The sequence below is a fragment of the Agelaius tricolor genome, unplaced genomic scaffold, assembly GCF_023055355.1.
Source record: "Agelaius tricolor isolate 1412-34295 unplaced genomic scaffold, bAgeTri1.0.p SCAF_13, whole genome shotgun sequence".
Taxonomy (NCBI): domain Eukaryota; kingdom Metazoa; phylum Chordata; class Aves; order Passeriformes; family Icteridae; genus Agelaius; species Agelaius tricolor.
In genome coordinates this window covers 14,637,554-14,661,626 of record NW_027269273.1, presented here as the reverse complement: position 1 = coordinate 14,661,626, position 24,073 = coordinate 14,637,554, and the positions used below count along the sequence as shown (strand labels likewise).

The 24,073-nt window shown below is 36.0% G+C and overlaps 1 protein-coding gene across 26 annotated transcripts in view; it reads right to left on the bottom strand.

The window, feature by feature from the left end:
• KCNMA1 (potassium calcium-activated channel subfamily M alpha 1) overlaps window positions 1-24,073 on the bottom strand; it is a 415,833-nt gene that overhangs the window by 137,779 nt on the left and 253,981 nt on the right. For all 26 annotated transcript variants that reach the window (XM_071438814.1, XM_071438813.1, XM_071438807.1 and 23 more), the window contains 6 exons: window positions 21,869-21,944; window positions 17,082-17,157; window positions 14,744-14,914; window positions 13,023-13,114; window positions 2,377-2,487; window positions 475-580 (listed from right to left, as the gene is read on the bottom strand). In XM_071438814.1, coding sequence (XP_071294915.1) covers window positions 475-580; window positions 2,377-2,487; window positions 13,023-13,114; window positions 14,744-14,914; window positions 17,082-17,157; window positions 21,869-21,944 — 632 coding nt within the window. The remainder of the gene's footprint in view (window positions 1-474; window positions 581-2,376; window positions 2,488-13,022; window positions 13,115-14,743; window positions 14,915-17,081; window positions 17,158-21,868; window positions 21,945-24,073) is intronic.

Below are 24,073 nucleotides of genomic sequence, written 5' to 3'. Positions count from 1 at the left end.
ATAAATATCTAAATAAGTAAAACTATCTAACTTTATCTACCAAAAATCTTAACTTGCATTTTTCTTTCTGGATTCTAGACAACAGAAAAAGGGTTTGGAGGGTGAAAAAATATTTTTAAATTGCTCTGAGAAGTTAAGACAACAGCACTTTAAGCAATTACTGTAAGACAATATCTTGCTATATCAAATATTAATGTAAAATACACTTTTGAATGAAACATCAATGAAAAATTCATAAAGTGTTCAATGGAATGGCAGACAATGTATCTTAAGTCACTGTTGCTGTAGCTTTGAAGATCTAAAGATATGGGGAAAAAAGGTTTACCAGTATAGATACTTAAGATAATAGAAATGGAAAAACATTCTTTTGGGGTTACATGAAGAAGGGCTTTAGTCTCTGGTTTTTTTTCCCAAATAATGCAAGGAGTACTTAGAAAAAGGTCAGTTAGCAGAACAGAACAACAGAGCTGTTACCTTCACTCTCGCCAGGTCATGGGGATTAAGGACTGAACCCTGATAAAATTCCACCTGAGTGAAGTGTCGTTTAAAAAGAGCTTCCAGCTCAAGGTTAGGGGAGATACTGCAGTGGAAAGAAGAAGAAAACACAAGTGCAAATGAGAGGTCAATTTCCATAACTGCTCCATTCCCGCATTTACAAACCCACCTATTTATTTATTTTAGATATTCAGACTTCTGCTGATGCTTTTTCTGTGGCATGGAAACAGCGTGCCTTACTTAAAAGATGAACACTAAATTGCTTTCACTGCCTTACTTGTATCTGCAGTGCTCCTGGCCTACCCTGTTCACTCTCCACGTTCACTGCGTGTACATTTCCAAGGGATGTGAATCCAGAAATATGGGTGCAAGCATTTGAAAACATCCTCTCCCCCAGCATTCTACCCAGAAATTATATAGTACCACAATCATCCTCTGCATGTCCCTACCATTCCCACAACAGCTGGCTGTGTTGAATAGAACAACTCAATGCAAGATCTCTAAAAATCAGAAAAAGAAACCAGACAGGGACCCTGAGGCCTCTCTGAGCTACAATTAAAACAAACATAATGATGCCATGACTTTCTGCCTCATTTTATTTTGCCAGAAACAAAAGAAAAATTAAATTGATTACAGTCAATTACATAACGTGGCACCAACCTTGTAAATATTTTCCTAGTGCCACTCATTAAAACAGAAGGAATTTAATAGCTACAGGCACAAACAAGCAGCAAGGTGCTAAACTCATTTCATGTGAATGTGCAGTTTCCTGATTCCTATCACCACACATTTTCACTGTGGAAAACTTGATCCTCGATTTCCTCTCACAGTCACTTGTTGTTACATGGAGAGGAAATAAAATAAAATAAGGTAGTTACTTGAGGATGTCATCTCTAGTTCAAATTGAAAGGACTAGATGAAAAATTGTGGACATACTGCTGATGCATAGTTTTGAGCTTTCACTCACAAATTATATCCTTAACATTTTAATCATTTTCTTTGACAACAAGTGCAGAATGCATTGTTGAATGCAAAAAAAAGAACATTTATAAGTTGGAACTCTTCTAAACAGACGCCATTACAGAACAGAAAAGATCCTGTCTCCTATCATGTGGCTTTTTCAAGCAGTTCCTCCCAGGCATGGCTATTTGGCAGTGTAATAGTTATTAAATTATTATTAACTTACACATCATATAGAGCATGAAAGAAACATCAACCTCATTAAGACACCTTTCCAAATTCCACATAAGAAAGAGGCAAGATACTATGTGTGTGTTGGTATGTGTATATTAATGGAATAAAGAGCAGTACTGATTATCACCACGACAAGAATTTAGTTTCTATTGTCAATACATGTGTAGAGTATCTGTTATATTAAAACTGAATCTGCACCTACATTTTTCATTCTATAAATACTCTGGACTTTAAAATAAGCACTTTCCTATAGAGATCCAGGGTGAAAAGGTGTTTTCAAATACCATAAGTTTGTACAACATACAGTGTTTTTCATTAGTTTTACTGATATAACTATCAGTATTTTGGCAGTTTCCCTAGGAATATTTACCACTAAAACAATCTTGGATGTATTTATTTCCATTTCAATATTTTTTATTTCATAACCTGATCCCCACTTCAGCTATGCATTTAGCTATGTAGCTCACAGACAACGGAACTGGGTCTGAAGTCTGTCTGCTTGAAACAAATATGCTTAGTACAGGGTTATGGAAAATGCATGAAAAAAAACCCTTTTCTCAAGACATATTTTTAATAAACATAAATGCAAATATTAATCTTATGGTTATTTGGTACTTTAAATATTCTCTGTCTTCCCAGCTTAACCTAATAAGTTAATGATAAGACCAATGTTGAAAGATTACTCACTTATGCAGAAAGACGATTTCTACATTGACATCATCCCTATCCTTGTGCAGGAAGTCCTTCAGGAAGTTCGACACACTTTCAAGTGTTATGTGACCACAGACAACTATGTGCCTGTTACAGAAAAATCAGAGTTAATCTTGCAAAGAAGCTAAAACAAGCAAGCAAGCACAGATGGAAATGATAACTTATTGAGAAAAAAGAGCATTAGTCTCTTCTTGATGTTTCTCTAGATCCTATTCCACGATGTCAGAGAAGAAAAATACAAATTACAAAAGGTTTTTTTGCAACTGCAAATACATCCATGTACACACTATCACCTGTAAAGCCATTTGCCCAGGTTGTATAACACATTTAACAATAAGTAGGATCAGTTATATATATGTTTATGCACTGTATTAACCAGTCCCTTTCAAAGTCATATTTCCTCATTTTACACATCTTACTCAATATTTTTAACTCCTCTAATGCGATTTACCCTTTAAATTTTTGGGTTACGACAGTAAATCTCCCTAAAATGATTCAATATTTTTCTATAGTTGAAGCAAACTTTTATGCCAAGGAAGGTAGTGCAAAGCTTTCCAATTACAGGCCATAAGTGGCAAGAAATCTTTATCCTACCCTAAATCCTAGAAGGAGAGTACTTTACAACAAAAAGTCATTGTTTACTATTATCACTTTTTTGGCAGAGCAGAGTGTGTTAAACATTTATTTTGAAATATGATAACTCCTTTTACATGAGTACTTAGACATCACCAGGACTCAAATGCAATTTTAGAAATAGCAACAATCTAAAATTTCAATTGTTTCACTTGATTTAACAGGCAAGAAATAGAAGTTGACAAGAGACTCTGGCCACACTAGTTTGTATTTAACATAGGACTCGATACATGAATGTTTATTGCTAAACTTGCTATTCATAGTTTCTGCTTTGCTTTTTTTTTTTTTTAACATAAGTTTTAGCTGCAATAAATGTCCTTGGACTGCAAATGCAAAAACCACAAAAACAGGAAGTTAAAGCTTTTCCATTTTATGAGATGGTAAGCACAGTATCAGAAAACAAGACATAAAATATATCAGGTCAGGCTTTCTCCTTTGGCCAAGGGATGCTCTGGAGGTTCCTCTGGAAGCTGTGCAGCTTGGCAGGGTTTGCAGTATGCTGGGTACAGGGGAGAACCACACCTACACTGCCCCCACCAGGACTCTGCCCCTGCTTCCCTGATGGTCACTTGTCCAAGCTGCCAGAGGTGTACAGGTATGGCTTAGTGCATGGTTACACATCAAGCAGCAATGGAAAACCTCAGGAAGCTTCAGATTCTGAAGAGATATTTAAAACCTTAGTAGTTTACTTGATGTGAACTCTGAACAGACTGTTTGGTACACTACATTACACTAACATACAGGCAAGTTCTTTCTGTCTGGTGGTATGCCAGACTTCTCCTGGCAATAAACCCATATAGCATCAAAAACTCACCAACTCCCAGGGAAATTATAAATAGCAGCTAAAAATAATAATTTGTATTCCTTATACTGTCTGTGCATGTTTTCCAAGATGACTGGTTTTAAACTACGGGTATTATTTTCTTCAAATGTCTCCAACTGTTACTAATTAAGAAATTGAACTTTCCATCTGGATAGCTTACAGCTTTTGATAGCAGAAATAATTCCTGATTGTAGGGGAGGTTCTTTGTAGAGATCCAGTGCTTTTAGCTTTAGCTGGGTCTCTTACTGAATGCTCTCCTGATACACTGCATTCCTATGGAGAAAATTTAATACTTCCCTGGCTGATTTCACTTAATACGGGTTCTTCTCTGTCATTAGAGTCCACATTTTAAAAGTATGGCTGTGCAACTCAAAATATTGTATAGCAGAAGAAATTATCAATCAGAGTACCAAAAGATTACAAGGTAATTCATGCCCTCAGATACCTCCAGAGGGTATTTGCTACAAAAAGTTCCTGCTACAAGCAGATGCATTTGGTACAATCCTGTTATGACACTCACTGAGTAGGGACTCACAGCAATCTGCTCCAGGGAAAAGAAAACATTTGGCTGCCAAAAACTCTTGCATTTGGGTATCAAGACTAATTGTTTTTGGAGTGTTAAAAGGCATCTGCACTGTGGTTTCCTTTTATACTCTGATTTGGAGGTGGACACAATCTATTCTTCTCTTCTTTGCTATTCTTATAGAGATGGGGCAGTGTCCTGAACAGTGACTGCAACAAAACCTCCCGGATTTCAAAGAATATTTTCTGATAAGATACTTGCATTAATTTTTGGTTGAAAACTCCCATCAAAAAAATCCTCCTTTAACGTAAGTCATATTTTTGCTTAGAAGTAAAAGAAATTGAAAACAGATTTCCTTGCCCATAGAGAGTTTTTAGGTATATTATTTAAGAAAACTTGAAGAGTTTATATTGGAACTTATAATGTTCCAATCTGTCCTGTATATGATTTGAAGATTTATAACTTCCTCTGTTTGTTTTAGTAACCATTGTATTCACTTTTTAGTTTTTTTAAACACATTTTTTTCATGCATTGAGAAAGTAAAGCCAACATAGTGGATGTCTTTTGTTTCCTGCAAAAGAGTTGGTTAGTAGAAAGACACAGAATTAAGTTCATTTGGTCAAGAGAAATATCTAACTTCTGCATTAAGCTTTTCTTTCTGAAAAACCTCAGAACTAGTAAATTATTATTATTTCTTTTTTTTTACTCTTTATAAACAAAATGTATAAATTCCCTTGCCATACTGAAAAACATGATTTAAGAGTTTAGACATTTTTATTAATGATAGGTATTTAGGAGGACTAAGATTTTTGTTAAGTAGTAGTTGTCATTGGTACACATATCAGATATGAAACTGGTTTAATATACCAGTGGGAATCCATACTGTATGATTGTGAGGCTGCAAAATAAAACTTTTACAAAGAATCAAAAGCTTATCAGGAGCCATATTCTATCAACAAAGATAGGCTAATCCATCCTCTCCCATATATATTTAGCATTATCAAAATGAATTTGAGAAATATGAAAAAATATGAAAATATTTCAAATATGAAGAACTGGCACAGATGTACACAGTTGATTTGATCTGTGATTCTACATAATTGGAATTCTCTATAGTAACTAATTTTTCCCACCCTAGTATTGACATAATGATCCATTTACTAAAAACCCTCCAGCTTCTTATAAAGTAAACAAAAATGGAGACAGAAGATGCAAAGCTACTACGGAGACAAACCGTTTCATAAGGAACACAATGAAATGAGCAAAAGTTAAAACATCAAGATTTTTGGCTTGAGATAATTGAGAACATACATTTAAACCATGTAAATAGCACTGTAAATGAAAACAGATCTGCTCTGAATGGGATTCTTTAAAAAGGATCTTTGCATGGTTCTTCCTTCACAGGACACAATATAAAAGGCAAATCTTTTGCCTGTTTATTTTGCAAGAAACATCCATTTTACTGGAATAAGTAAAAAGAACCTGAAAAGACTCACTCCAACTGGTCTGTTTTAATAAATCAACAGTAATAAATACAAAATTCTGTTCAGTATTCAGTTGAATACTTGGTGTTCACTTGTCAAGTAACTAAAGGAAATGGGGTGCATATTGCTCTAGATGCCTCTATAAAATTATGATATTTATATCAAATACATATGCTTTGATCTTTTCATGGTATTTCTGCTTAGCATTCTGCTCATTCCTTTGTTTACTGACCATCTAAACTCTTTATATACCAACAGCAGGCTGCAGCTTGTTAAGTCCAACAGGTTTTGCTCAAAGAAATGATGGATGTCAGTCATGTTTTCTTACTAAAAAAAAAGTCAAAAAATGTCAATAGAGACTGTATATGTGGTCTGCTTGTTTATCTATTAGTGATATGCATTCTGAAACGTACCAGTTTACAGTACATTTCTAGATGGTTGTGCTTTTCACGATTTACCAAAGATTACTCAGGATTCTGATAATTCAGCTCAAAATTTCGTGTGTGTTTTTGTGTCTTTCTCTTATTTCAGCATAAACTGCCCTCTCAGATTAACTCTGTTAGAGTAGTAAGTGCTCTGCAGCCACAATCTAAAGTGTTTCCCTTTCTTTTTCACAGAAGACTTGAGCCCAAACATGATGTTCCTCTAATGACCTCTTACGAAACCAACGAGTACAGTAGAAAAATAATTAAACTGTAAGCTAATTTCTCAATTTGATTCTCCCATCAGGCTCTATAAATCTCCTAGTTAAAAGGAGACAAGCAGAATATATTAAAGGACATAGCAAACTGACTGTCAAGCAAGTTGAACATTTTTTTCTCCTGCAACTGTTTGTCCAAAAGTGGATTTTTATTATTCTCTTTATTCCTGAAGGATTAAAAATAAAAAAAGCCTTGTAGTTACTAGGAAGTGTTGCAGAAACTAAAATATGTCATTATTAAGAGTGTACAAGCATAAGGCCATACTGTCAGAGGATATGTAATTGAAGTAGGTGAAAACATATCTCAGGTACCTTTAATTTCTGTAAATTGGACCTGATAGCTTCAACTGTAGCTATTTAGGAACTAGAGTGTATTTGTGCAGCTGCTGTGCTTAATTCTGACAGAAAATATCTGTTCTTTCCACCAGCTTCCATGCCTTTGGATTCTCCCTTAATTAATGAATAAAGAAAAAGGGATCAGGTAATACCAGGAAGCTCTCAAAAAGCTCCATTCAGTATGTGGAGCACAGTACAGATCACTGGAACCCTACTGGATCCTACATCAGATTAACACAAACAGGAAATTGTTAATGTCAGGCATTTGAAATTTCATCTGATACAAATATTAAGTCACTTTGTGACCAATACAAGAGTGCATTTCAGCTCCTTTAATCCAGGATAAATAGCACACTTCTTTGTTTAAACTCCACATTAGAGCTTTCATCCAAGTCTGTTTGCAATGGCATGCTATCCTACATGACTCACTCTGGCCTGCTTTATTTAAACTTTGCTCAGCTACAGCTAGATGAATTTATCTTGCATTTTTATGATCACGACCTAAGGAATTTTGCAATGTTTCTCTATAAACTAATTTAAAAGTTAATATTCTTTCTCTGATGCACACCTCCAAAACAGCCATAATAAAATGAAAGTACAGTGATTTGTTTCTTCTAGGGTCTGGATTAGTAGGGACTTCCACTACAGTTTAAAATGAATATTCATCCTTTCATTCAGTATGAATGGCAATATTTTTTAGAGTATTTCTGCTTTTATGAAAAATACCACAGCATTTAGGCACAACACATGTCTATCACCAGAAGACAAAAGTGAGCAGTTTACTATAAACAGCAGAAAAAAAACTACTGAATAGCACACACAGGGAGCCCATACTAGAAAGCTTACAGTTCAATGCAGGGGCAATCTACACCTCAGCATTAGCATCTCACTTGCAAACAGACCTTAACTGACTGTCCCAATCCCTCCAAATCCTGGATTTCATTTTTGTAACATTTTGTGGGGCAGATATCGCACATAGAAGCCATCCTGTTTTTACTTCTGAATTCAAGTGAAAGTAGTTTCTATTAAATACATTGTTTTCTCCATTATTACTCGTTTTCAAATCATCTTACATGTTTTTTAAGTGCTCAATGAGTCAAAAAATAATTAAATCCTTTGTAAGCAATGCAGGAGTTAGGAAAGGATCTTCATATTTTTGAGCATTTCATCCATGAGCAGAGCCAGTGCATTTCTTTCCACAAAAATCATCCCAAAATGTCACGAGTAATTTTCTGCAACAGAACCTGAGTGAAAGCAAGAAGTCTCTAAAACTTGCTGAACAATTAATCACTTCTGCCATCTCACATTACACAGCCTGGAATGCCATGTACTGTACAGTATTTAGAATACGGTAGATCAGCAGATGTATTAAACAGATTCAGTCTTTCTTGGGTAAAAATTTGAACAGCATCTACTGCTATTTGGTGCCAAATCCAAGAGGGTTTTTTCAAAGTTTAAGCAGAGAAAAGGAACTTTTAAAACTTCAACTGGAAATATAAAAGAAGCGATGTTATTGTAGGAATGGAACGTGGTATGAGACCTCAAATACACATTTTAAAGTCATAATGTTCTTATATGTCACTTCCCACATTTCCCTTCTTACTTTCAAAAGAATGGATATAGTTTAATACGCACACAAAATTGAAAAAAAGAAGTTTCTCCTATTTCTTCTATCTGTCAGTCTATTTAACACTCATCAGATTTTCTTTATCACTAAGTGAAATTTCATTTGAAAAAGTGGGATTAGAAGAATGGCTAGCAGATGGGAAATAGAGACACCCCTGGGATCATAATGTAATCCATGTCACATTCTCTTATTACATTCTCATCCCACTGAAAAAATAATATCTTACATATTGCATCAAATTATTTAATATAAGAATTTAATGTCACTTTCTTTGGAGCTATGCCTCTCATTACTGCAGCAAATGGACCTTTTCTTTGGTTAAGCCTAAACTTTTCTTTTTTCTAATTTGTAATGAAATTCAAATGTCTAATGAGTTCAATATGACCTGTCAACTTAAATTATCTGTTTGTCTTTCTGTTTACCATATCTATCTGTCTACAGTTTTTATTTTCCTCTGTGAAGTTCAGTTATTGAATCCCATGTTTCCTTCTGGAAGGAATTTCTAACAGATGATTATTCCTGTTGATATGTTGATGGTTTGGTAATTTATGGCTTGTAAATTTAAGAAATCTGTAGAAATCTCTGGGAAACAGAGCAGATCATGAGAGAAGAGAAACAGGAGGTTCTAATACCTTTTACAGTAAAGGACTGTGATTTCATTAAAATGCATTTTTAATCTTACATATTAACTACAATAATGCCTCTGGATAACTTATTTTTACATCTTTTAAATCTGTATTGAAGTCTAGCATAAACCTGTACAATGCTGACCAAGCAAGCAGTTTATATAAACATATCCAGAGCCCAGAACGGGTCGGGTTGGAAGGGACCACAGTGGCTCCTCTGGCCCAACCTCCCTGCTCAGCCAGGTCAGTGCTCTCTCTGCCACACCTACTCATGCAAAGCTTTCTGCCCTCATAAAGACTTTGCATCGGATTTGATAGCAGGATTGCATAAAAAAGACAAAATAATTTAGTCCATGGAATTAGAAGTCATTAATTCAATGTAAAGACTGAAAAAATCAGTAAGTTATCCAGGCTGAGTTCATCAGTTTACAAATGTTCTTTCCATATGCTTTCTAGAGCTTTGTGCATGCTGATTTACAATAAATTAATATCTTCAACTGGAAAATATTTCACAGAGTTAAAATCCAGTCTGATTGTATGCACACACAAATGCAGAAATGGAACAAGAACAATCTCGATTGAGAAGTAAATTAGCAAATACAGAATAAATTTTGTATAGATATATTGGTATAGGTATTTTGGTATAAATGCAACAGTAAGCACTGCTGTTCATTTAATAGCTGAAGATGAAACTTCAATGAAAGACTATAAAGACATTCCTGTTTCTCAGAAGTCTCCTTACAATAATATTATAAAGCAGAAATTATAACTCAATTTAAAATCTAAAAAAATCCCTGTGGACTTTCACAACTAAATGAACCTATTATCTAGTAAGTTTAACCAGTGATAACTGTCTACAAACTACTTTTATTTCCAAAGTTTCTATGTATGGGTCTCATCTAAAACAAAAATAAGGTTCTTTATTATGCAAAATGAATCCTGTATAGTTTACGATCCTCTGGGGACTTTATTGGCTGAAAAGCAAAATGAAATGTGAGCTCAAATTTGATGTGTTTGTTATTTCTCTTCTTTAGTTAGTGAAGTTTGTATCAATAATTTTTATGCCTATATACTAGCTCCTTTATAGTTACAATTCCATAGCAAGGCTCTCCGTACTACTAAAGTCACTTAGTGTAAAACTCAAAACAACATACATAATCATACACTGGTTTTAATTTCTGACCTAAATGTTTAATAATCATGTTATTACACACACTAGGTTTAGGAGGCAACATGTTGTGCTGTTTCCTGGCATCGCTGCTAGCTGGGGTTAAACCACGACAATGTATAAACACATATATAGATGTAACAAAGCAGATTCCATGTATTTATCTATTGTGTACAGAGTTAAAAAGTACACACATTTTCTGTTTCAAGGGCTGAAACTATATCTTTCACCAAAATTCAGCTGTTTTCATATTGGAAATGTATTTAATCTGGAAACTTTCTGACATTAGAAATAGAACAACTGTAGTTTCTCATTATTTTTGCTGCCAGAATCTATGCTTGGTTGCTCAACTAAAGACCTTATACTGCTAATTACTACCACATGCCCATATCCCAAGCAAAGGAAAACTTATTGGTTCTGACAATCCATTCTCTCAACACTGAATTCCAAATGAAAACTTCAATTTTGGCCAAACATAACATTTCATCAATCTTGTTCTACTGACTGCAAAAGCAACATCAAACAAGGGGTCCTAATGGCTTTTTACTGTGCAGTTCTCAAGCTTAGATTCTCTGATGAAAGACCCACATGAGCAAAGGAATCTTTAAACTACTTAGTAATTAATAATTGAACCAGAAAACAATGCATAAAGTAAATTGAACAGTTTTTATGCTGATGACAGAGATGAGTTTCAAGCAACAAATTATATGAGCAGTAGAGATCAGCAGAGAAAGCACTGACAGAGTGAGATAAAAACAAACAGACAGTGCATACAAAGAAAGACCAAAAAAAAAGTGAAAAAAACAAAATTAAGCACGCCCCAAAGCTAGCAGAAGCCTGTAATCTGAAGTTGAGCTTTTCATGATGTGGGGTTCTGACTGAAGATCAGGTCCAAATTTAGAGACATCTGAGCAATGCTGGGTACTAGTGACAATGTACAAGGGGACGAACAAACCCTGTTTGCAAAACAGGTTTTTAACCATATTCCCCTCTGCTGTAACTCCTTTAGAGCTTTAAAAACAGAGGGATATGTTCTGAGTTTGAAAAATTTCTCTTTGAGGAAACAAGTATGAATATAAATATGAAACTGTTCTGGCCTCTGTGACAAATAAATATTTTGGGAAATTAACAATACTACTAGTTCCCAGAAATAAATCAAGGCATTTAGTTTGTCTAGGTAAGTGATGAAAGTTTCCAACATCAGTGTTTACAGTTCACCTAAGACATTTGAGGGTATCTCAATAAATGCACATATTGAAGTTTACTATCTAATTGCTTGAGTGTTATTGAACAAAAAATTGTATAGTTACATCTAATTTTAAAACTTTGATTTATTTAAACAGTGATAAAAAAGTGGTCTAGAATTAGCTCTGTGGGACATTTACAGTCTTTTTGTTACACAGAGAGGAGCAATAAATCCATAATCCACTTCAACAAAATGTTGCATGGGTGATGACTTGAAAGGAACAAAGCAAAAATTATCTCCTTCAAGTAAGAAGGACAATTCATTAGATAAATTTATTGCAGTACTATATTTATATCATATGAAAAGGACTCTCTATATGACTAGACCTTTAGGGCAAATATACTCTACCAGTGGATGTCACAATGGTATGTAATGGAATGAAGGATGGCAACACCAAAGGTGATATTATGCTGTATCTCTCTACATTGCCAAGGACAGCTAGCTCAGTAAAGGCTTTATCTCAGAATGTCCAGGAGCTGGGAATGCCAGAAAGAGCTAGCTTTAACTTGGTCAAAAAAACAAGCAGGCTTTCAATAGAAATGTAATGAGGTAATGTTTAAATAAATAAAATTTAACCTTTGCCACCAGTTAAAAATATTAGGTTTGGTTTTTTACCATACTGTTTTGATATTAAGGTTACTGCCTGCTGTTCTTCAGATATGCCTAATGTGATACAGGGAAGAGAATTGCTTTAAAATCCCTGGTCACAGATTCTAAACTCATGAGAGTTTGCAATATCCATGGAAGGTCAGAAAAAGCTGTATGAGATCTGAATCTGCTGGTTGAACATTGAGAAACAGGGCTCTTAGACTTCCTACATAGTCAGTCCAACCGAACAAACTGGTAAATATTATCTGCTATTTTGCATCCAGTAAAACAAGGTTTTCTGAAGAACTGAGTTGTCTGAAAATCATGCCAATTATCATTGTCACTTAGTTAAGAGACAAACCACACGATATTCTGATGCCCAAAATGGTGAAGTGACAATTCACCCTTGCTGCAGAAGTTAACTGCATGTGTAATAGCAGTACCTCCTACAAGCTGTGTCAGTGTACTCTGAGTGGAATCCAGGTTCTCTTGAAGAAGGGACAAAACGTTGTGACTTGTACCATAGCACAGCCCAGGTCTCTAATTACAGTGTGACAACTCTCCAGTGGTAACATCTGATGTCAAGGAACACAGCCTTGCAAGCTGTGAGTCAGCTGTTACCACCTTCAGGGGCTCTTTAGAGTCCCACAACCACACCTGGTCTTTTTGGACTTACTTTCTGCCTCGGGTTGAGTTAAAAGTTCCGCCGTATTTCTTCCGATTAAGGATGAGAGCAGCAATTTCTGGCACGTAGCGAGCAAACATTGCCTACATGCATGAAACAAAAACACAAAAAAAAAAAAAAGAAAATGGCATGCAGAGAGTGTTCTACTGCAGCAGAGGCAGCAGAGCCTCTTGGGATACTTACTTTCTTCCACTAACCGCACTATAGGAACCACCATATTTCTTGCGGTTTCCTATTAACTCTATGATTTCAGGGACGTAGCTGGCAAACATGGCCTAAGAAGAAGATAGGAGACAGAAGAAAAGACTAAAAAGAGAGGCCAAAGAAAGGGGGATGATGAATATTTTCAGAAGATATATATTCTTAAGATCTGAAAATGCAAAAGAAGTAGATCTATGCAGTTGTTTAAAAATAAAATTTAAAAAAAATGAAAAATTTCTTATCAAACAAAACAAGAGGGCTCAATGTAAAAGTTGGTCTTAGAGAAGGTACACACCTTATAAAGAAAATGGTCAAAAGAGGAAAAATGGACATGTAAAACAAAACAAGAACAAAACTACTTCAAACTGGTATCTAACCACAAAAAACAGTTATGTCTATTTCTTCCTGAAGAGGGGAAGGGGGAAAAAACCTATCCAAGCCCCACTGCAAAAAAACCAAAGTCAAGTATTATCATTACTGTAACATTTCCGTTTCAAATACAGACTCTTTCCCCCATTGTAAGAATTTTAAAAAGACAAAAACAAGATTAAATCAGGGGTTATTTCCCCATCAAGAAACAAAAAAAATCACCCCCCCAGCCCCCCTCAAAAAACTTTTCCAAAAGTTCTTGGGTTTAGAAGGATTGGAATAATATGTGATAGAAAAAAGGTTTTGAGGAGAAAATAAAAATTATTCTGCCATGTTTTGTCCAACAAACAGCTTCCTTGTGGCTGGATACTTCGAAGAGCTACTGCCATTTGACATGATCTTTGTCTTCACATGTCAATAAACAGAGATGAGAATGCATATATGCAATGCTCATACATATCTGTGTGTGTCCAATATATGGCATTCATAACCTTGGTTATATACATAGCACCTCTGTGAGATGTATGTATATGTGAAACCAATGGATGAGGGTAAGGTTACAATATACATATGTGTGTATGGGCACAATATACATTACAAGTCACCCACATAGCATTTACCTTGTACAGGGTAAATACTAAAATAAACTTGGCTAGTTTAGAGAACATTGCAACAAGTGTAATAATATTACTAACACTGACAAAAAATGGAAAAATTGGCAAGACAAACAGTAACTTGGGTGCTGTTTACATACAGGACAAAGAACATGAGAAATTTGTGTTATAAAAGGATACGTGATAAATTGTGAGCTAAAATTGTACTACATGACATGAAAGGATGTTTGAAATTAAAGGGAGCGTGGTTTGCCATCATCTGGATCAGGCAAGCTGCTCTTTAAGGCAGTCCAAAGCCACAGTGTTTGTTGGAATTCTGGGAAGGAACACAGAAGGGTGGGTAGGACCTCTGAAACCGCAAAGTGCCTTTAAATATCAATAGCAATCTCCATTAATGCTCTACAGCCAGTCACTAAGAAGTAGAGGACTACAAATAACATTCTATGTTGAAATATTAAGGCACTTCATGTATTCACATGCATTAATCATTTAAATGGATTTGAAAAATTCTAATTTTGGACTAATTCTGGACTAATTTGACAAGCTCTGCCAAAATATTTATCTACAGGAAAAAATGCATATTAAACATATTTAAATGTTTTATAATTAATTTTAGTTTAATAATCCAGATATTGTTCCCTTAATTACAATACTGAGATATAGAGGATCAAGTTTTAAGGTAACTGGAGTACTAAGAAGAACATAAAGAAGAATTTTTACCAATCCCCCAAGGATGAAGAAGACCATGAAAAGGCGACCAAGGGTTGTTTTTGCATAAACATCTCCATAGCCAACGGTGGACATTGTAACCATCAGCAAATAAACACATTCCCAGTATGTTAGCGGTTGATTATTTTGGAAATTTTCCCATGGATCCCCTGAGTTCTCCACCTACAATGTACAAGAAAACATATAATGAATTATATTAATTACAACTGACTCTAATTAACCCCAAATTAACTCTACCCATATATGCATGTGCCTTTGTGCGTATATAGATATATACTTTGGCATATAATACAAACTCTGAATGCTTTCCTGTGATTTATTTTCATCAAATACAGAACCTGACCATGTGCCAAATAGAGCACTGCAGTTCTTGTGCCAGTATATACAGCCTTGCTACTCAGATCATTTATGGGAAGTATCTTTTCCAGGCACCACTAAATAATGTAACTTACTCATGTAGTTTGGTAAGTTCATTTATAAAAATGTGTTCAGAATATTTTCAGAGTAAATCTTAGTTTTAATGCAATTATACTCCTCAATGTTTTTGTTTTTAAAAATTATGTTTCTATTGAAGGTATTACTGGCACCTTTAGTGGAATGCTACTGCTTTTTCAAAAAGCCAGCCACTGTAAAGACAAAACTATAAATTTGTCAGTGGGAAAGGAGTGTGCCATCTAAAATCTGCTCCATAGTAAAAATTTGAAGTTTGAGTACTCCTTCAGTAGAATAGAAAAGCTTTTGCTGAAAAACAAAGGAAAAGAATTCCAAATCCTAGGAAACAGAATTCCCTTGGTGTTGACATAGTATTTAAGGGGTGTTGTGCTGTTTGGTAAAAACTAGGAAAAAAAAAGTATTGTTTTAGATTGAAACGCTACATTTGCCCAGAGGAGTGTTAAAATACGTTTCTACGTGAATGAGAAATATACCATAAATTAAAACACTCAAAACCTCTGTGCACCTTTACAAGGGCGAACATTAGAGGACTGATACCGCAAGAAAAGAAGGAGCTGGAATGCGATCCCGCCCAGCTGGACGCAGCTTTGCAGCGGAGCCGGTGGAAGCGCTCTGCACCGAGCCCGGCTCATTCGGGCGTTCCCGGGCCGACACCGCCCCCTGCTGCTCGCCCGCGCCGCTGCCGCCCCCGGGGCACGGACGGACAGAGCCCCGCTCCGCCTCCTCGGAGAGCAGGGCGAGCCTCCGTATCGCGGGGAGCTGCCATGCCCCCTTATCGCGGGTATCGCTGGCATGCCCCCTTATCGCGGGGAGCTGGCATGCCTCCTTATTGCGGGGAGCTGTCATGCCTCCTTATTGCGGGGAGCTGGCATGCCTCCTTATTGCGGGGAGCTGGCATGCCCCCTTATCGCGGGTATCGCTGGCATGCCCCCTTATCGCGGGGAGCTGGCATGCCTCCTTATTGCGGGGAGCTGGCATGCCTCCTTATTGCGGGGAGCTGGCGTGCCCCCTTATCGCGGGGAGATGGCATGCTCCCTTATTGTGGGGAGATGGCATGCCCCCTTATTGTGGGGAGCTGGCATGCCCCCTTATTACGGGTATCGCTGGCATGCCTCCTTATTGCGGGTATCGCTGGCATGGCCCCTTATTGCGGGTATCGCTGGCATGGCCCCTTATTGCGGGGAGCTGGCATGGCCCCTTATTGCGGGTATCGCTGGCATGCCCCCTTATTGCGGGTATCGCTGGCATGGCCCCTTATTGCGGGGAGCTGGCATGGCCCCTTATTGCGGGGAGCTGGCATGCCCCCTTATTGCGGGGAGCTGGCATGGCCCCTTATTGCGGGTATCGCTGGCATGCCTCCTTATTGCGGGGAGCTGGCATGGCCCCTTATTGCGGGGAGCTGGCATGGCCCCTTATTGCGGGGAGCTGGCATGCCCCCTTATTGCGGGGAGCTGGCATGGCCCCTTATTGCGGGTATCGCTGGCATGCCTCCTTATTGCGGGGAGCTGGCATGCCCCCTTATTGCGGGTATCGCTGGCATGCCTCCTTATTGCGGGGAGCTGGCATGCCTCCTTATTGCAGGTATCGCTGGCATGCCCCCTTATCGCGGGGAGCTGGCATGTCTCCTTATTGCGGGGAGCTGCCATGTCTCCTTATTGCGGGGAGCTGGCGTGCATCCTTATTGCGGGGAGCTGGCGTGCCCCCTTTCTGCGGGGAGCTGGCATGCCTCGTAATTCCGGAGGGCTGGGATGCCCCCTTATTGCACTTTACCGACGGGGTACGGCACTACCGAGAGCAGCATGCTGCCAGCAGTAAAGCAGCTCGGAGCCCGCGGTCCGGCAGAAAAAGTCAAGCGAGTGTTTGCAAATGCACTTACCAAATGTATGAACCCAGCTGCTGTCAGCCACGTGCTGATAAATATAGAGCACAGATTCACTAGCTTGATGGAATTACTGGAAATAAACAAAGCAAATAGGAGCTTAGACTAGAATTTGTCACATATTTTTATAGGTACCTGTATACAACTGCAAACTTTAGACTCAAGAACCTGATCATTATTTCCCAAAAGGAAGATTCCCTAAAAAACTTATTCAAAAGTTTATGTATAATATGTGTTATTTTTCCTTTCGAGAGTTCATATTTTCATAATTTAGATAGCTTGAAAAGAAAGTCCCAATGTATGAGAGCAGAAAGGCAAACAGAAACCTTAGCTACATCAGTAGTCAAAAAAAAACTAATAGAAATAAATAATGCTTTTTCACAGATAATCTGGTTGCCTCTCTGTTACACTCACCTCTTCATTTTTCACTGCTATACACTCAGAATTATTCACACATAAATACATAAAAAATACATGAGAAAACGGATTCTCAGATTAAAGAACTAAGGTATTTCACAATTCCTGTGTAAAGTCCTAAGTGTTTTCATATTATTCTGCTTGTTCCTATGGAACTCTTTAGGGAAAATTCACATGAAACTAGAGTATTTCATACTTAACACTCACAGTTTGCTCTAAAAAAAGAAAACGGTATAATTTAAACCCACCAAAAACGTATGCAAATGCTTTTTAGTTGCACTGAGTACTATTTTCCCTATTCTAGCCAGAAGGGATTTTGAAACAAGGACCTCACTCAGTTTCGCAGGAAAACACCATACTCTAAAATCTTCTGGAGGAAATACAAATAAAACCTGCTCTCTCTTTTACAAAAATCACTGTCCTAAGAAGGATATTCAACAGAAACACGAGGAACTGTTGTCCATGTATGACTGTGTTTAAACAATCTTACCTATTCTTGCTTTTGCAAATATTTATAAGAAGGTAACACCTCAGAATAAGACCCCACAATTATCCTTAAAGCATTACATTAAAAACTATAAAAATTGAAAAAAAAAAATCACTGTTAGCAGTAGTAATTTTGTGGTAGAATTAATGTTTCTGTTTATAACCACTTTAAGGACAATAAAAATGCATCATTTTCTGAACAAAATAACCCGTAAAATTAACGAGTACAGGTCCTTAAAAGATATTTTAGAAGTTAGAGTTAGTAGACAAGAAGTGGGAGTACAAGAAATAGAATATGACTGGGTAATATGACAGACGAAATGAATACTGTATTCAAAAATAAAATAGCTTATCAGCAGTCTTGTCATTAGTGTTCACCAACATCAACATACTCCCTATTTCTCTCTTTCTTCAACTATGGTTGATTAAACTCCCAATTTTCTTAGTGGTAACATTCATTTATAGCACAGGACCCTAACCAATGGGTTCCTAGATTAAACAAAATCATAGGAGTGATGCTGATGCAAAGGTCCATTATCAAAGGCTGAATATCATCCTTCACCTGAGCTTAGAACACAAGATGTTCCTGATAAAAAATTATGTGTCTGTTGGTCTCTTCATATCACTGTAACACCCATTAATACCCATTAATAGTAACTATTTACATGACTTGTTTGGTACATTTTATTTTTGAAGATTTATTAAACACTGTGTCTTGTCTGTCCTCTATGAAATACTCCCTGTGTTTCTGCCAGAGTCTAAATATAGATGAAGGATTAGTCATAAACATTTTCTCCCTCTTTAAGCTCTTTCCAACATCTGTGCAAAATCCCTTACTGTGAGCCCTGCTTAAGCCCCTGCAGATTTTTTGAAAAATATTAGAAAACAATACAGTTTGCAACTGAAAACTGTAGAATTCAATTTCATAAAACAAGGGAACAAAAAATCTTGAGTGAAATACATTTAATTTCAAATTAGGGAAACAAACGGGTCCTTGGCAGAGTACAGCCTTTTAAAGTGCCACTGTAAAATTTTGCTTTGTCTTACAGGAGCTTTTCAAATATACTTAGCTTTTTTTTCAGATATTCTAATCACCTAACACTTCACTATTGTCCTTACTGTCTCTGGTTTTGCACTGTGCACCTTCTTTCACTGGATCCAGTTTTTGGAATGGCCCTTCTGCTCACTGTGTAAATAATACATATTCCTTTAATCCTTATATCTCAGTCAATAATTCCAGGAGTAATTTTCATTTAGGGGTTACAGTAAATTTTTTTCTTATTGGAGAAAAGAAGGAGAAAATTTCCCTGCAACTGCACTAAATATTAAAACCACAGTATTGCCCAGTACACCCTAACAGTTCTCTCATCTTCTCATTTGTTATTTGTTATTAGTGCCAAATGCACTTAAATGCCTAGGTCAAATTGGTTCCATATATTTTTCATATAAATACATATCACCTGAAACAGACAATTTTCTTCTCTTTTGTGAATTTTTAAATATTAAAACCTGTTTTTTCTCCCTACTTTAATTTCAGAGCTAGTAATGATATACTGAATTTTCTATCCCAATTCAACAATTAAAGTTCTGTCATTGACTCTTGGTCTTTATGTTCAAAAAAATCCTAAAATGTCAAAAAAATTCAATAAAAGCTTAGAAGTGGACTGCAAAAAATGCTAAAATATCTTAATTCTAGAAGATTTTTTGCCACCCCTGAGCAAAATAATGTTGCAGTACCAGGCCAAAAGCATACAACACTGTGTAAGCCTTTAAAGTAATAATAAAGTCTAAGGCCACAGTATGCAATTGAAATCACTGACTGCATTTAGGGAAGTAAATTTTATTTAAATAATACTAGATTTGTTGAAACTAGTAGTTTAACTGCTCTAACTTGTACAAATTTTTTAAAGATTCTCCATTAATCAGAAGGGCTCAGCACGCTTATTTTTTTAGGAAGCAAATTAATTCAGAACCAGAAGCTCTCAATTACATAGTATTATATGTATATAAATACTCAATTACATAGTATTCTGGTAGTGTCACAGAAAATGTGTGTGCAACACGTGAACTGCAGCTCTGATGGTACTTCAGAACACACCGAAAATATGAAATTTCTCATTGAAGGTAGCAGTAATAAATGAATTTTCTAGCTTGTTGCTTTCTAAAAGCTAAACTCATACAAGACATTAAAAGAAACCCCAAACACTTACACAATCAAATTTATGTCAGTTGTAACTAGAAACTCTTATAAAACAAATTGTATTCTGTTAATTTGTTTTAATTTGACACATCCATAAAAAAAATAAATGTTTTGTGAACATTGCTGACATTCCAAATTATTCAGGTCATTTCAGGTTATTAAGTAAGACAACAAAGAGAGCAGACATGACTTTCTGTTGCATTACCACGAACAGGGAGAGACATAAAAAACTCTTTTGAGGCAGTGACAATTTTTCAGTTAAATAAATGATGTTAGTGATGAACTGCTAAGGATGAATTAACTGACTAAACTGAAACACTCACATAAGAAAGTTTTGCTTTACAGACTTTCACTAATCAACATTTGAGGTTTATAGATATTTTGGCGTTGTATAAATAATAACAGAGTTTATGATATCTAATATAAGAGTAAATTCTGCCCCAGAGAAAGGCTATTTCAATGAACAGGTCAATCTTAAATAAACCAGCTGTGAGTACCTTGAAAGTGATTAATGCACATATTTATGGATCTGGAATTTCACAAATCCCCCAATACTGAAGGGGCTATTAGCTTTTATCCAAAATCTTTGAGTTTATGGGGCTCCTCTAATGACTGCCATTTCTTATGACAGAGTTGTTCTCCCTGTTAAATCTTATTCTCCATTCCCATACTGAGAATTCTGAGCTATGGGACTTCACCTTACATTCCTTGATGTCTTTGTTTGACCAGAAATGTCTTCCTTCCAGTAACCAAAGACAGATAGTGTGAGAATTTTACAGCACAGAGAATAGTTTCAAGGTTAAGGGTTGAAGAAACAGCTGTTTACTGTAAATCTGTACAAATTTCAGTACCTATTTTCCTATTGCTACAAATTATCACAGCAAGGAATGGATTTACCTGCATATAAAGCCCTCACAGATCTATAGCAACTGGTGCAGAGAGGGGAAGTTTTCAAAATGGAATTGATTTTACAGTAATTATTGGAAGCTGTGGTCAATACTTCCCCTGCAGCATTTTAGAGAATGATGAAAAACAATATGTCTTCAACTGCAAGGCATGGGAAGGTTTCTCCTTATTTCCTTCAAAATGATCTTTTGTCCAAAACTGTGCTTTTCCTGCACAACGTTGATTTATTAATAGGCCAAAGAAGCAGTAAGCCAGAAGGTTAATTTGAATATTTTAATTATTACATGGAAGAAATACTAAGGATAATGAACACAAAATAAAGATAGCTCAGTGTAAATTTAATGATTTTGATGTGAAAAAAGATGCTCAGTTCAAAGAAACTGGAAGAGCCACAATGAGAATTTCTCAAAATACTTTTTAACTGTATACTTTTGAATTAATTTTGATTTCAGTTTTTTCAAGATAGCAGAACATAAACTGATTATGTGAAAAGAAGCAATGTTTAATCAGTACATAGAGATGTAAATCACTAAGCTTTTAATTTATCAACACATAACCTTGCTCGGTTTCAAACAGTGGATCAATTAAAATGATGACATTGCAAAAGATGCTGTCACTGACAAATCATTCATCAGCAGAAAAAGGCTTAAAGAATAGATAACAAGTGTAGGGGTTTTTCCAGAAAAGAAAAGCATATGTTACTAGGGCCCCAAATCAAACCCATTTACATTCTGTCACCAATGCAACTAAATCAGCATCCAAGAAAAAGTCTTACCTTGTTTTAAGTATATTCAGAAACTGCAAGATTTCTGAAAACTGTATCAGTCTAAGGGCTCTTAAAAATCTTAAACCTGCAGTAAAAGAAAACAAAGTTATAGTAAAGAATAATTCAAGTTGTAACAGCATATCACAATGACAGTGATCAATTAAATCAACATAGGTAACATACAAAATGTCAGATACCTTTGAAATGCTCTTCCATATTTAATTGTTCAAGGATCCTTAACAGGTATTTTTCAATTTTTTTTTAAGTTTATTTCCCTAATAACAGGTTTATCCTACCAGAAAGTGTTAATTTTTGTAGGAAGTAATGGAAGGAGACACACAGGCTGAAAGCTAAGGGGGAAAAACCTCACTGAGGTTTCTGCTGGCAGCTGCAGTGCACATGTCCTTCTCTTTCAGGCTGTCAAAGACACAGGCAGGTCTGAAACATCTCAGTCCTCCAAGCTCCCACGTTGCTTAGTGAAAAATAACAGATCATGGGCAAGAGATCTGATAACCTGGATAAAGTAGACTGTATATGCCTGATTAAATTTGGTAAATCTTAATGACGTAAAATCTTTTATAGTAATAATGCTCCCTATCTCCACTCTCGTTTCAAAAACCTGATGCAGGAAAACAGAGAAATCACACTTTTTCTCTTAAAAATGGCAAATTTACTACAATTCTTTCCATCAGTCTGTAACTACAGGAATACATTACATATCACTATTTTTAAAATTGCATTTTTACAAATAAATAGCATTTTTATGTTGAAATCAGATTGCGTGCATAACAATTCCCAGACAACTAAAAAAATCAGTAAGACAAAGAGTGTGTGTGCAAGAGAAACTAATTGAGAAGATTAAGGGCTTAAATTATTAAAATAGTCTTATGCTGATAGCAAATGATTTGGCTGCAGATCTTTGGCATATGAATGAAAGTACACTCTGTACTGTACATATGCACAGCTTATAAAATTAAAGTAAAGCATGAAGGATAATTTTTATTAGAAAGTACAGCCAGGAGTTACATAAAAGTTGTGTAATGTGATATTGCAACTGTTACAGGAAGGTCCAGAGCAGCTTCTTCTCACAGATTCTCATTATTGACATCTATTTTACCCAACTCCAGTGCAGGAAACCACTTTTTATTTCTAGAAACTTAAGGAAATACTGATCCTGGCAAACATATAAACCTGGTCAGAACTTCCATCATCTCACTGGAATAAAGAGGTTCCCCTCAAGCATAAAGGTGCATGTGGCAAGATGTGTTTAAATCAAGAAGTTTTTCCTGCAGTATTATTGGAAAGTTGTTAAATAAAGTATTTGCTCTTATATTTTGCCTTGTTAAGACTCCTAAGTAGTGTTAAAGTACACTCCTGTCTATTATATGGATATAAAGTTTCTTTTTAATTACTGACTGTGGGTAACTCTGAAAATTAATCACAACTTGCTAAATGGATTCAGGGACCTAAGTGAAAAGCAATTAAATGAAGCTTAATAATGCCAAATGTCAGATACATTTGCAATTAGAGAATGAGAACTTTGGATCACATTGCTGAAACTGTGAGAGACACATCCCTCTGCTCCTCTTCCAGGAGTTCCCACAGTTGTTACTCCTATCCAAAGGGATGTGGTTAGACAGGGAAGGGGAGGATCCTTACTAGCTACCATAAACCCTCCAGCTCTTTTTCACCCAGCTGCTTTCCTCACTCTGCTCCCTATAAACTTTTATGAAAAATGGCTGGAGTAAAAACACCCTGCACTGCATCTGAAGCTAATGGTAAGATCAAGTTAACCATTGCTATGTTTCAAAAAGAAACCTGAGAAACATCTAAGTTAGCAATAAAATCTCTATCTCCAAATCCTTATAAGGGTTAAGTTATATTTTAATAGTCAAGTCATCAAATGATAGATGAAAAATACTATGTGTTTTTTGTGTTCAATGTGTTTTTTGTGGAAAAAGAAAATTATTAGAGGTGAAGTCCTGCATTTGCTGCAGCCCACACAATTATTAAAAATTTCCTTCAGAGAATAGAATTAGGAAAAAGAAAAACAAATCACTAGAATGTTTGTTTGGACATTTTAACTACAAAATAGGGCTGGCTTTCAATTATAAAAGCCAAAGCAATTATTACATGGCAAATTAATTCTTTCCAGTATCCTGAAATTTCCTAGGCACGAACAGACCTCCTATTATATTCCTATACGTATTTCAT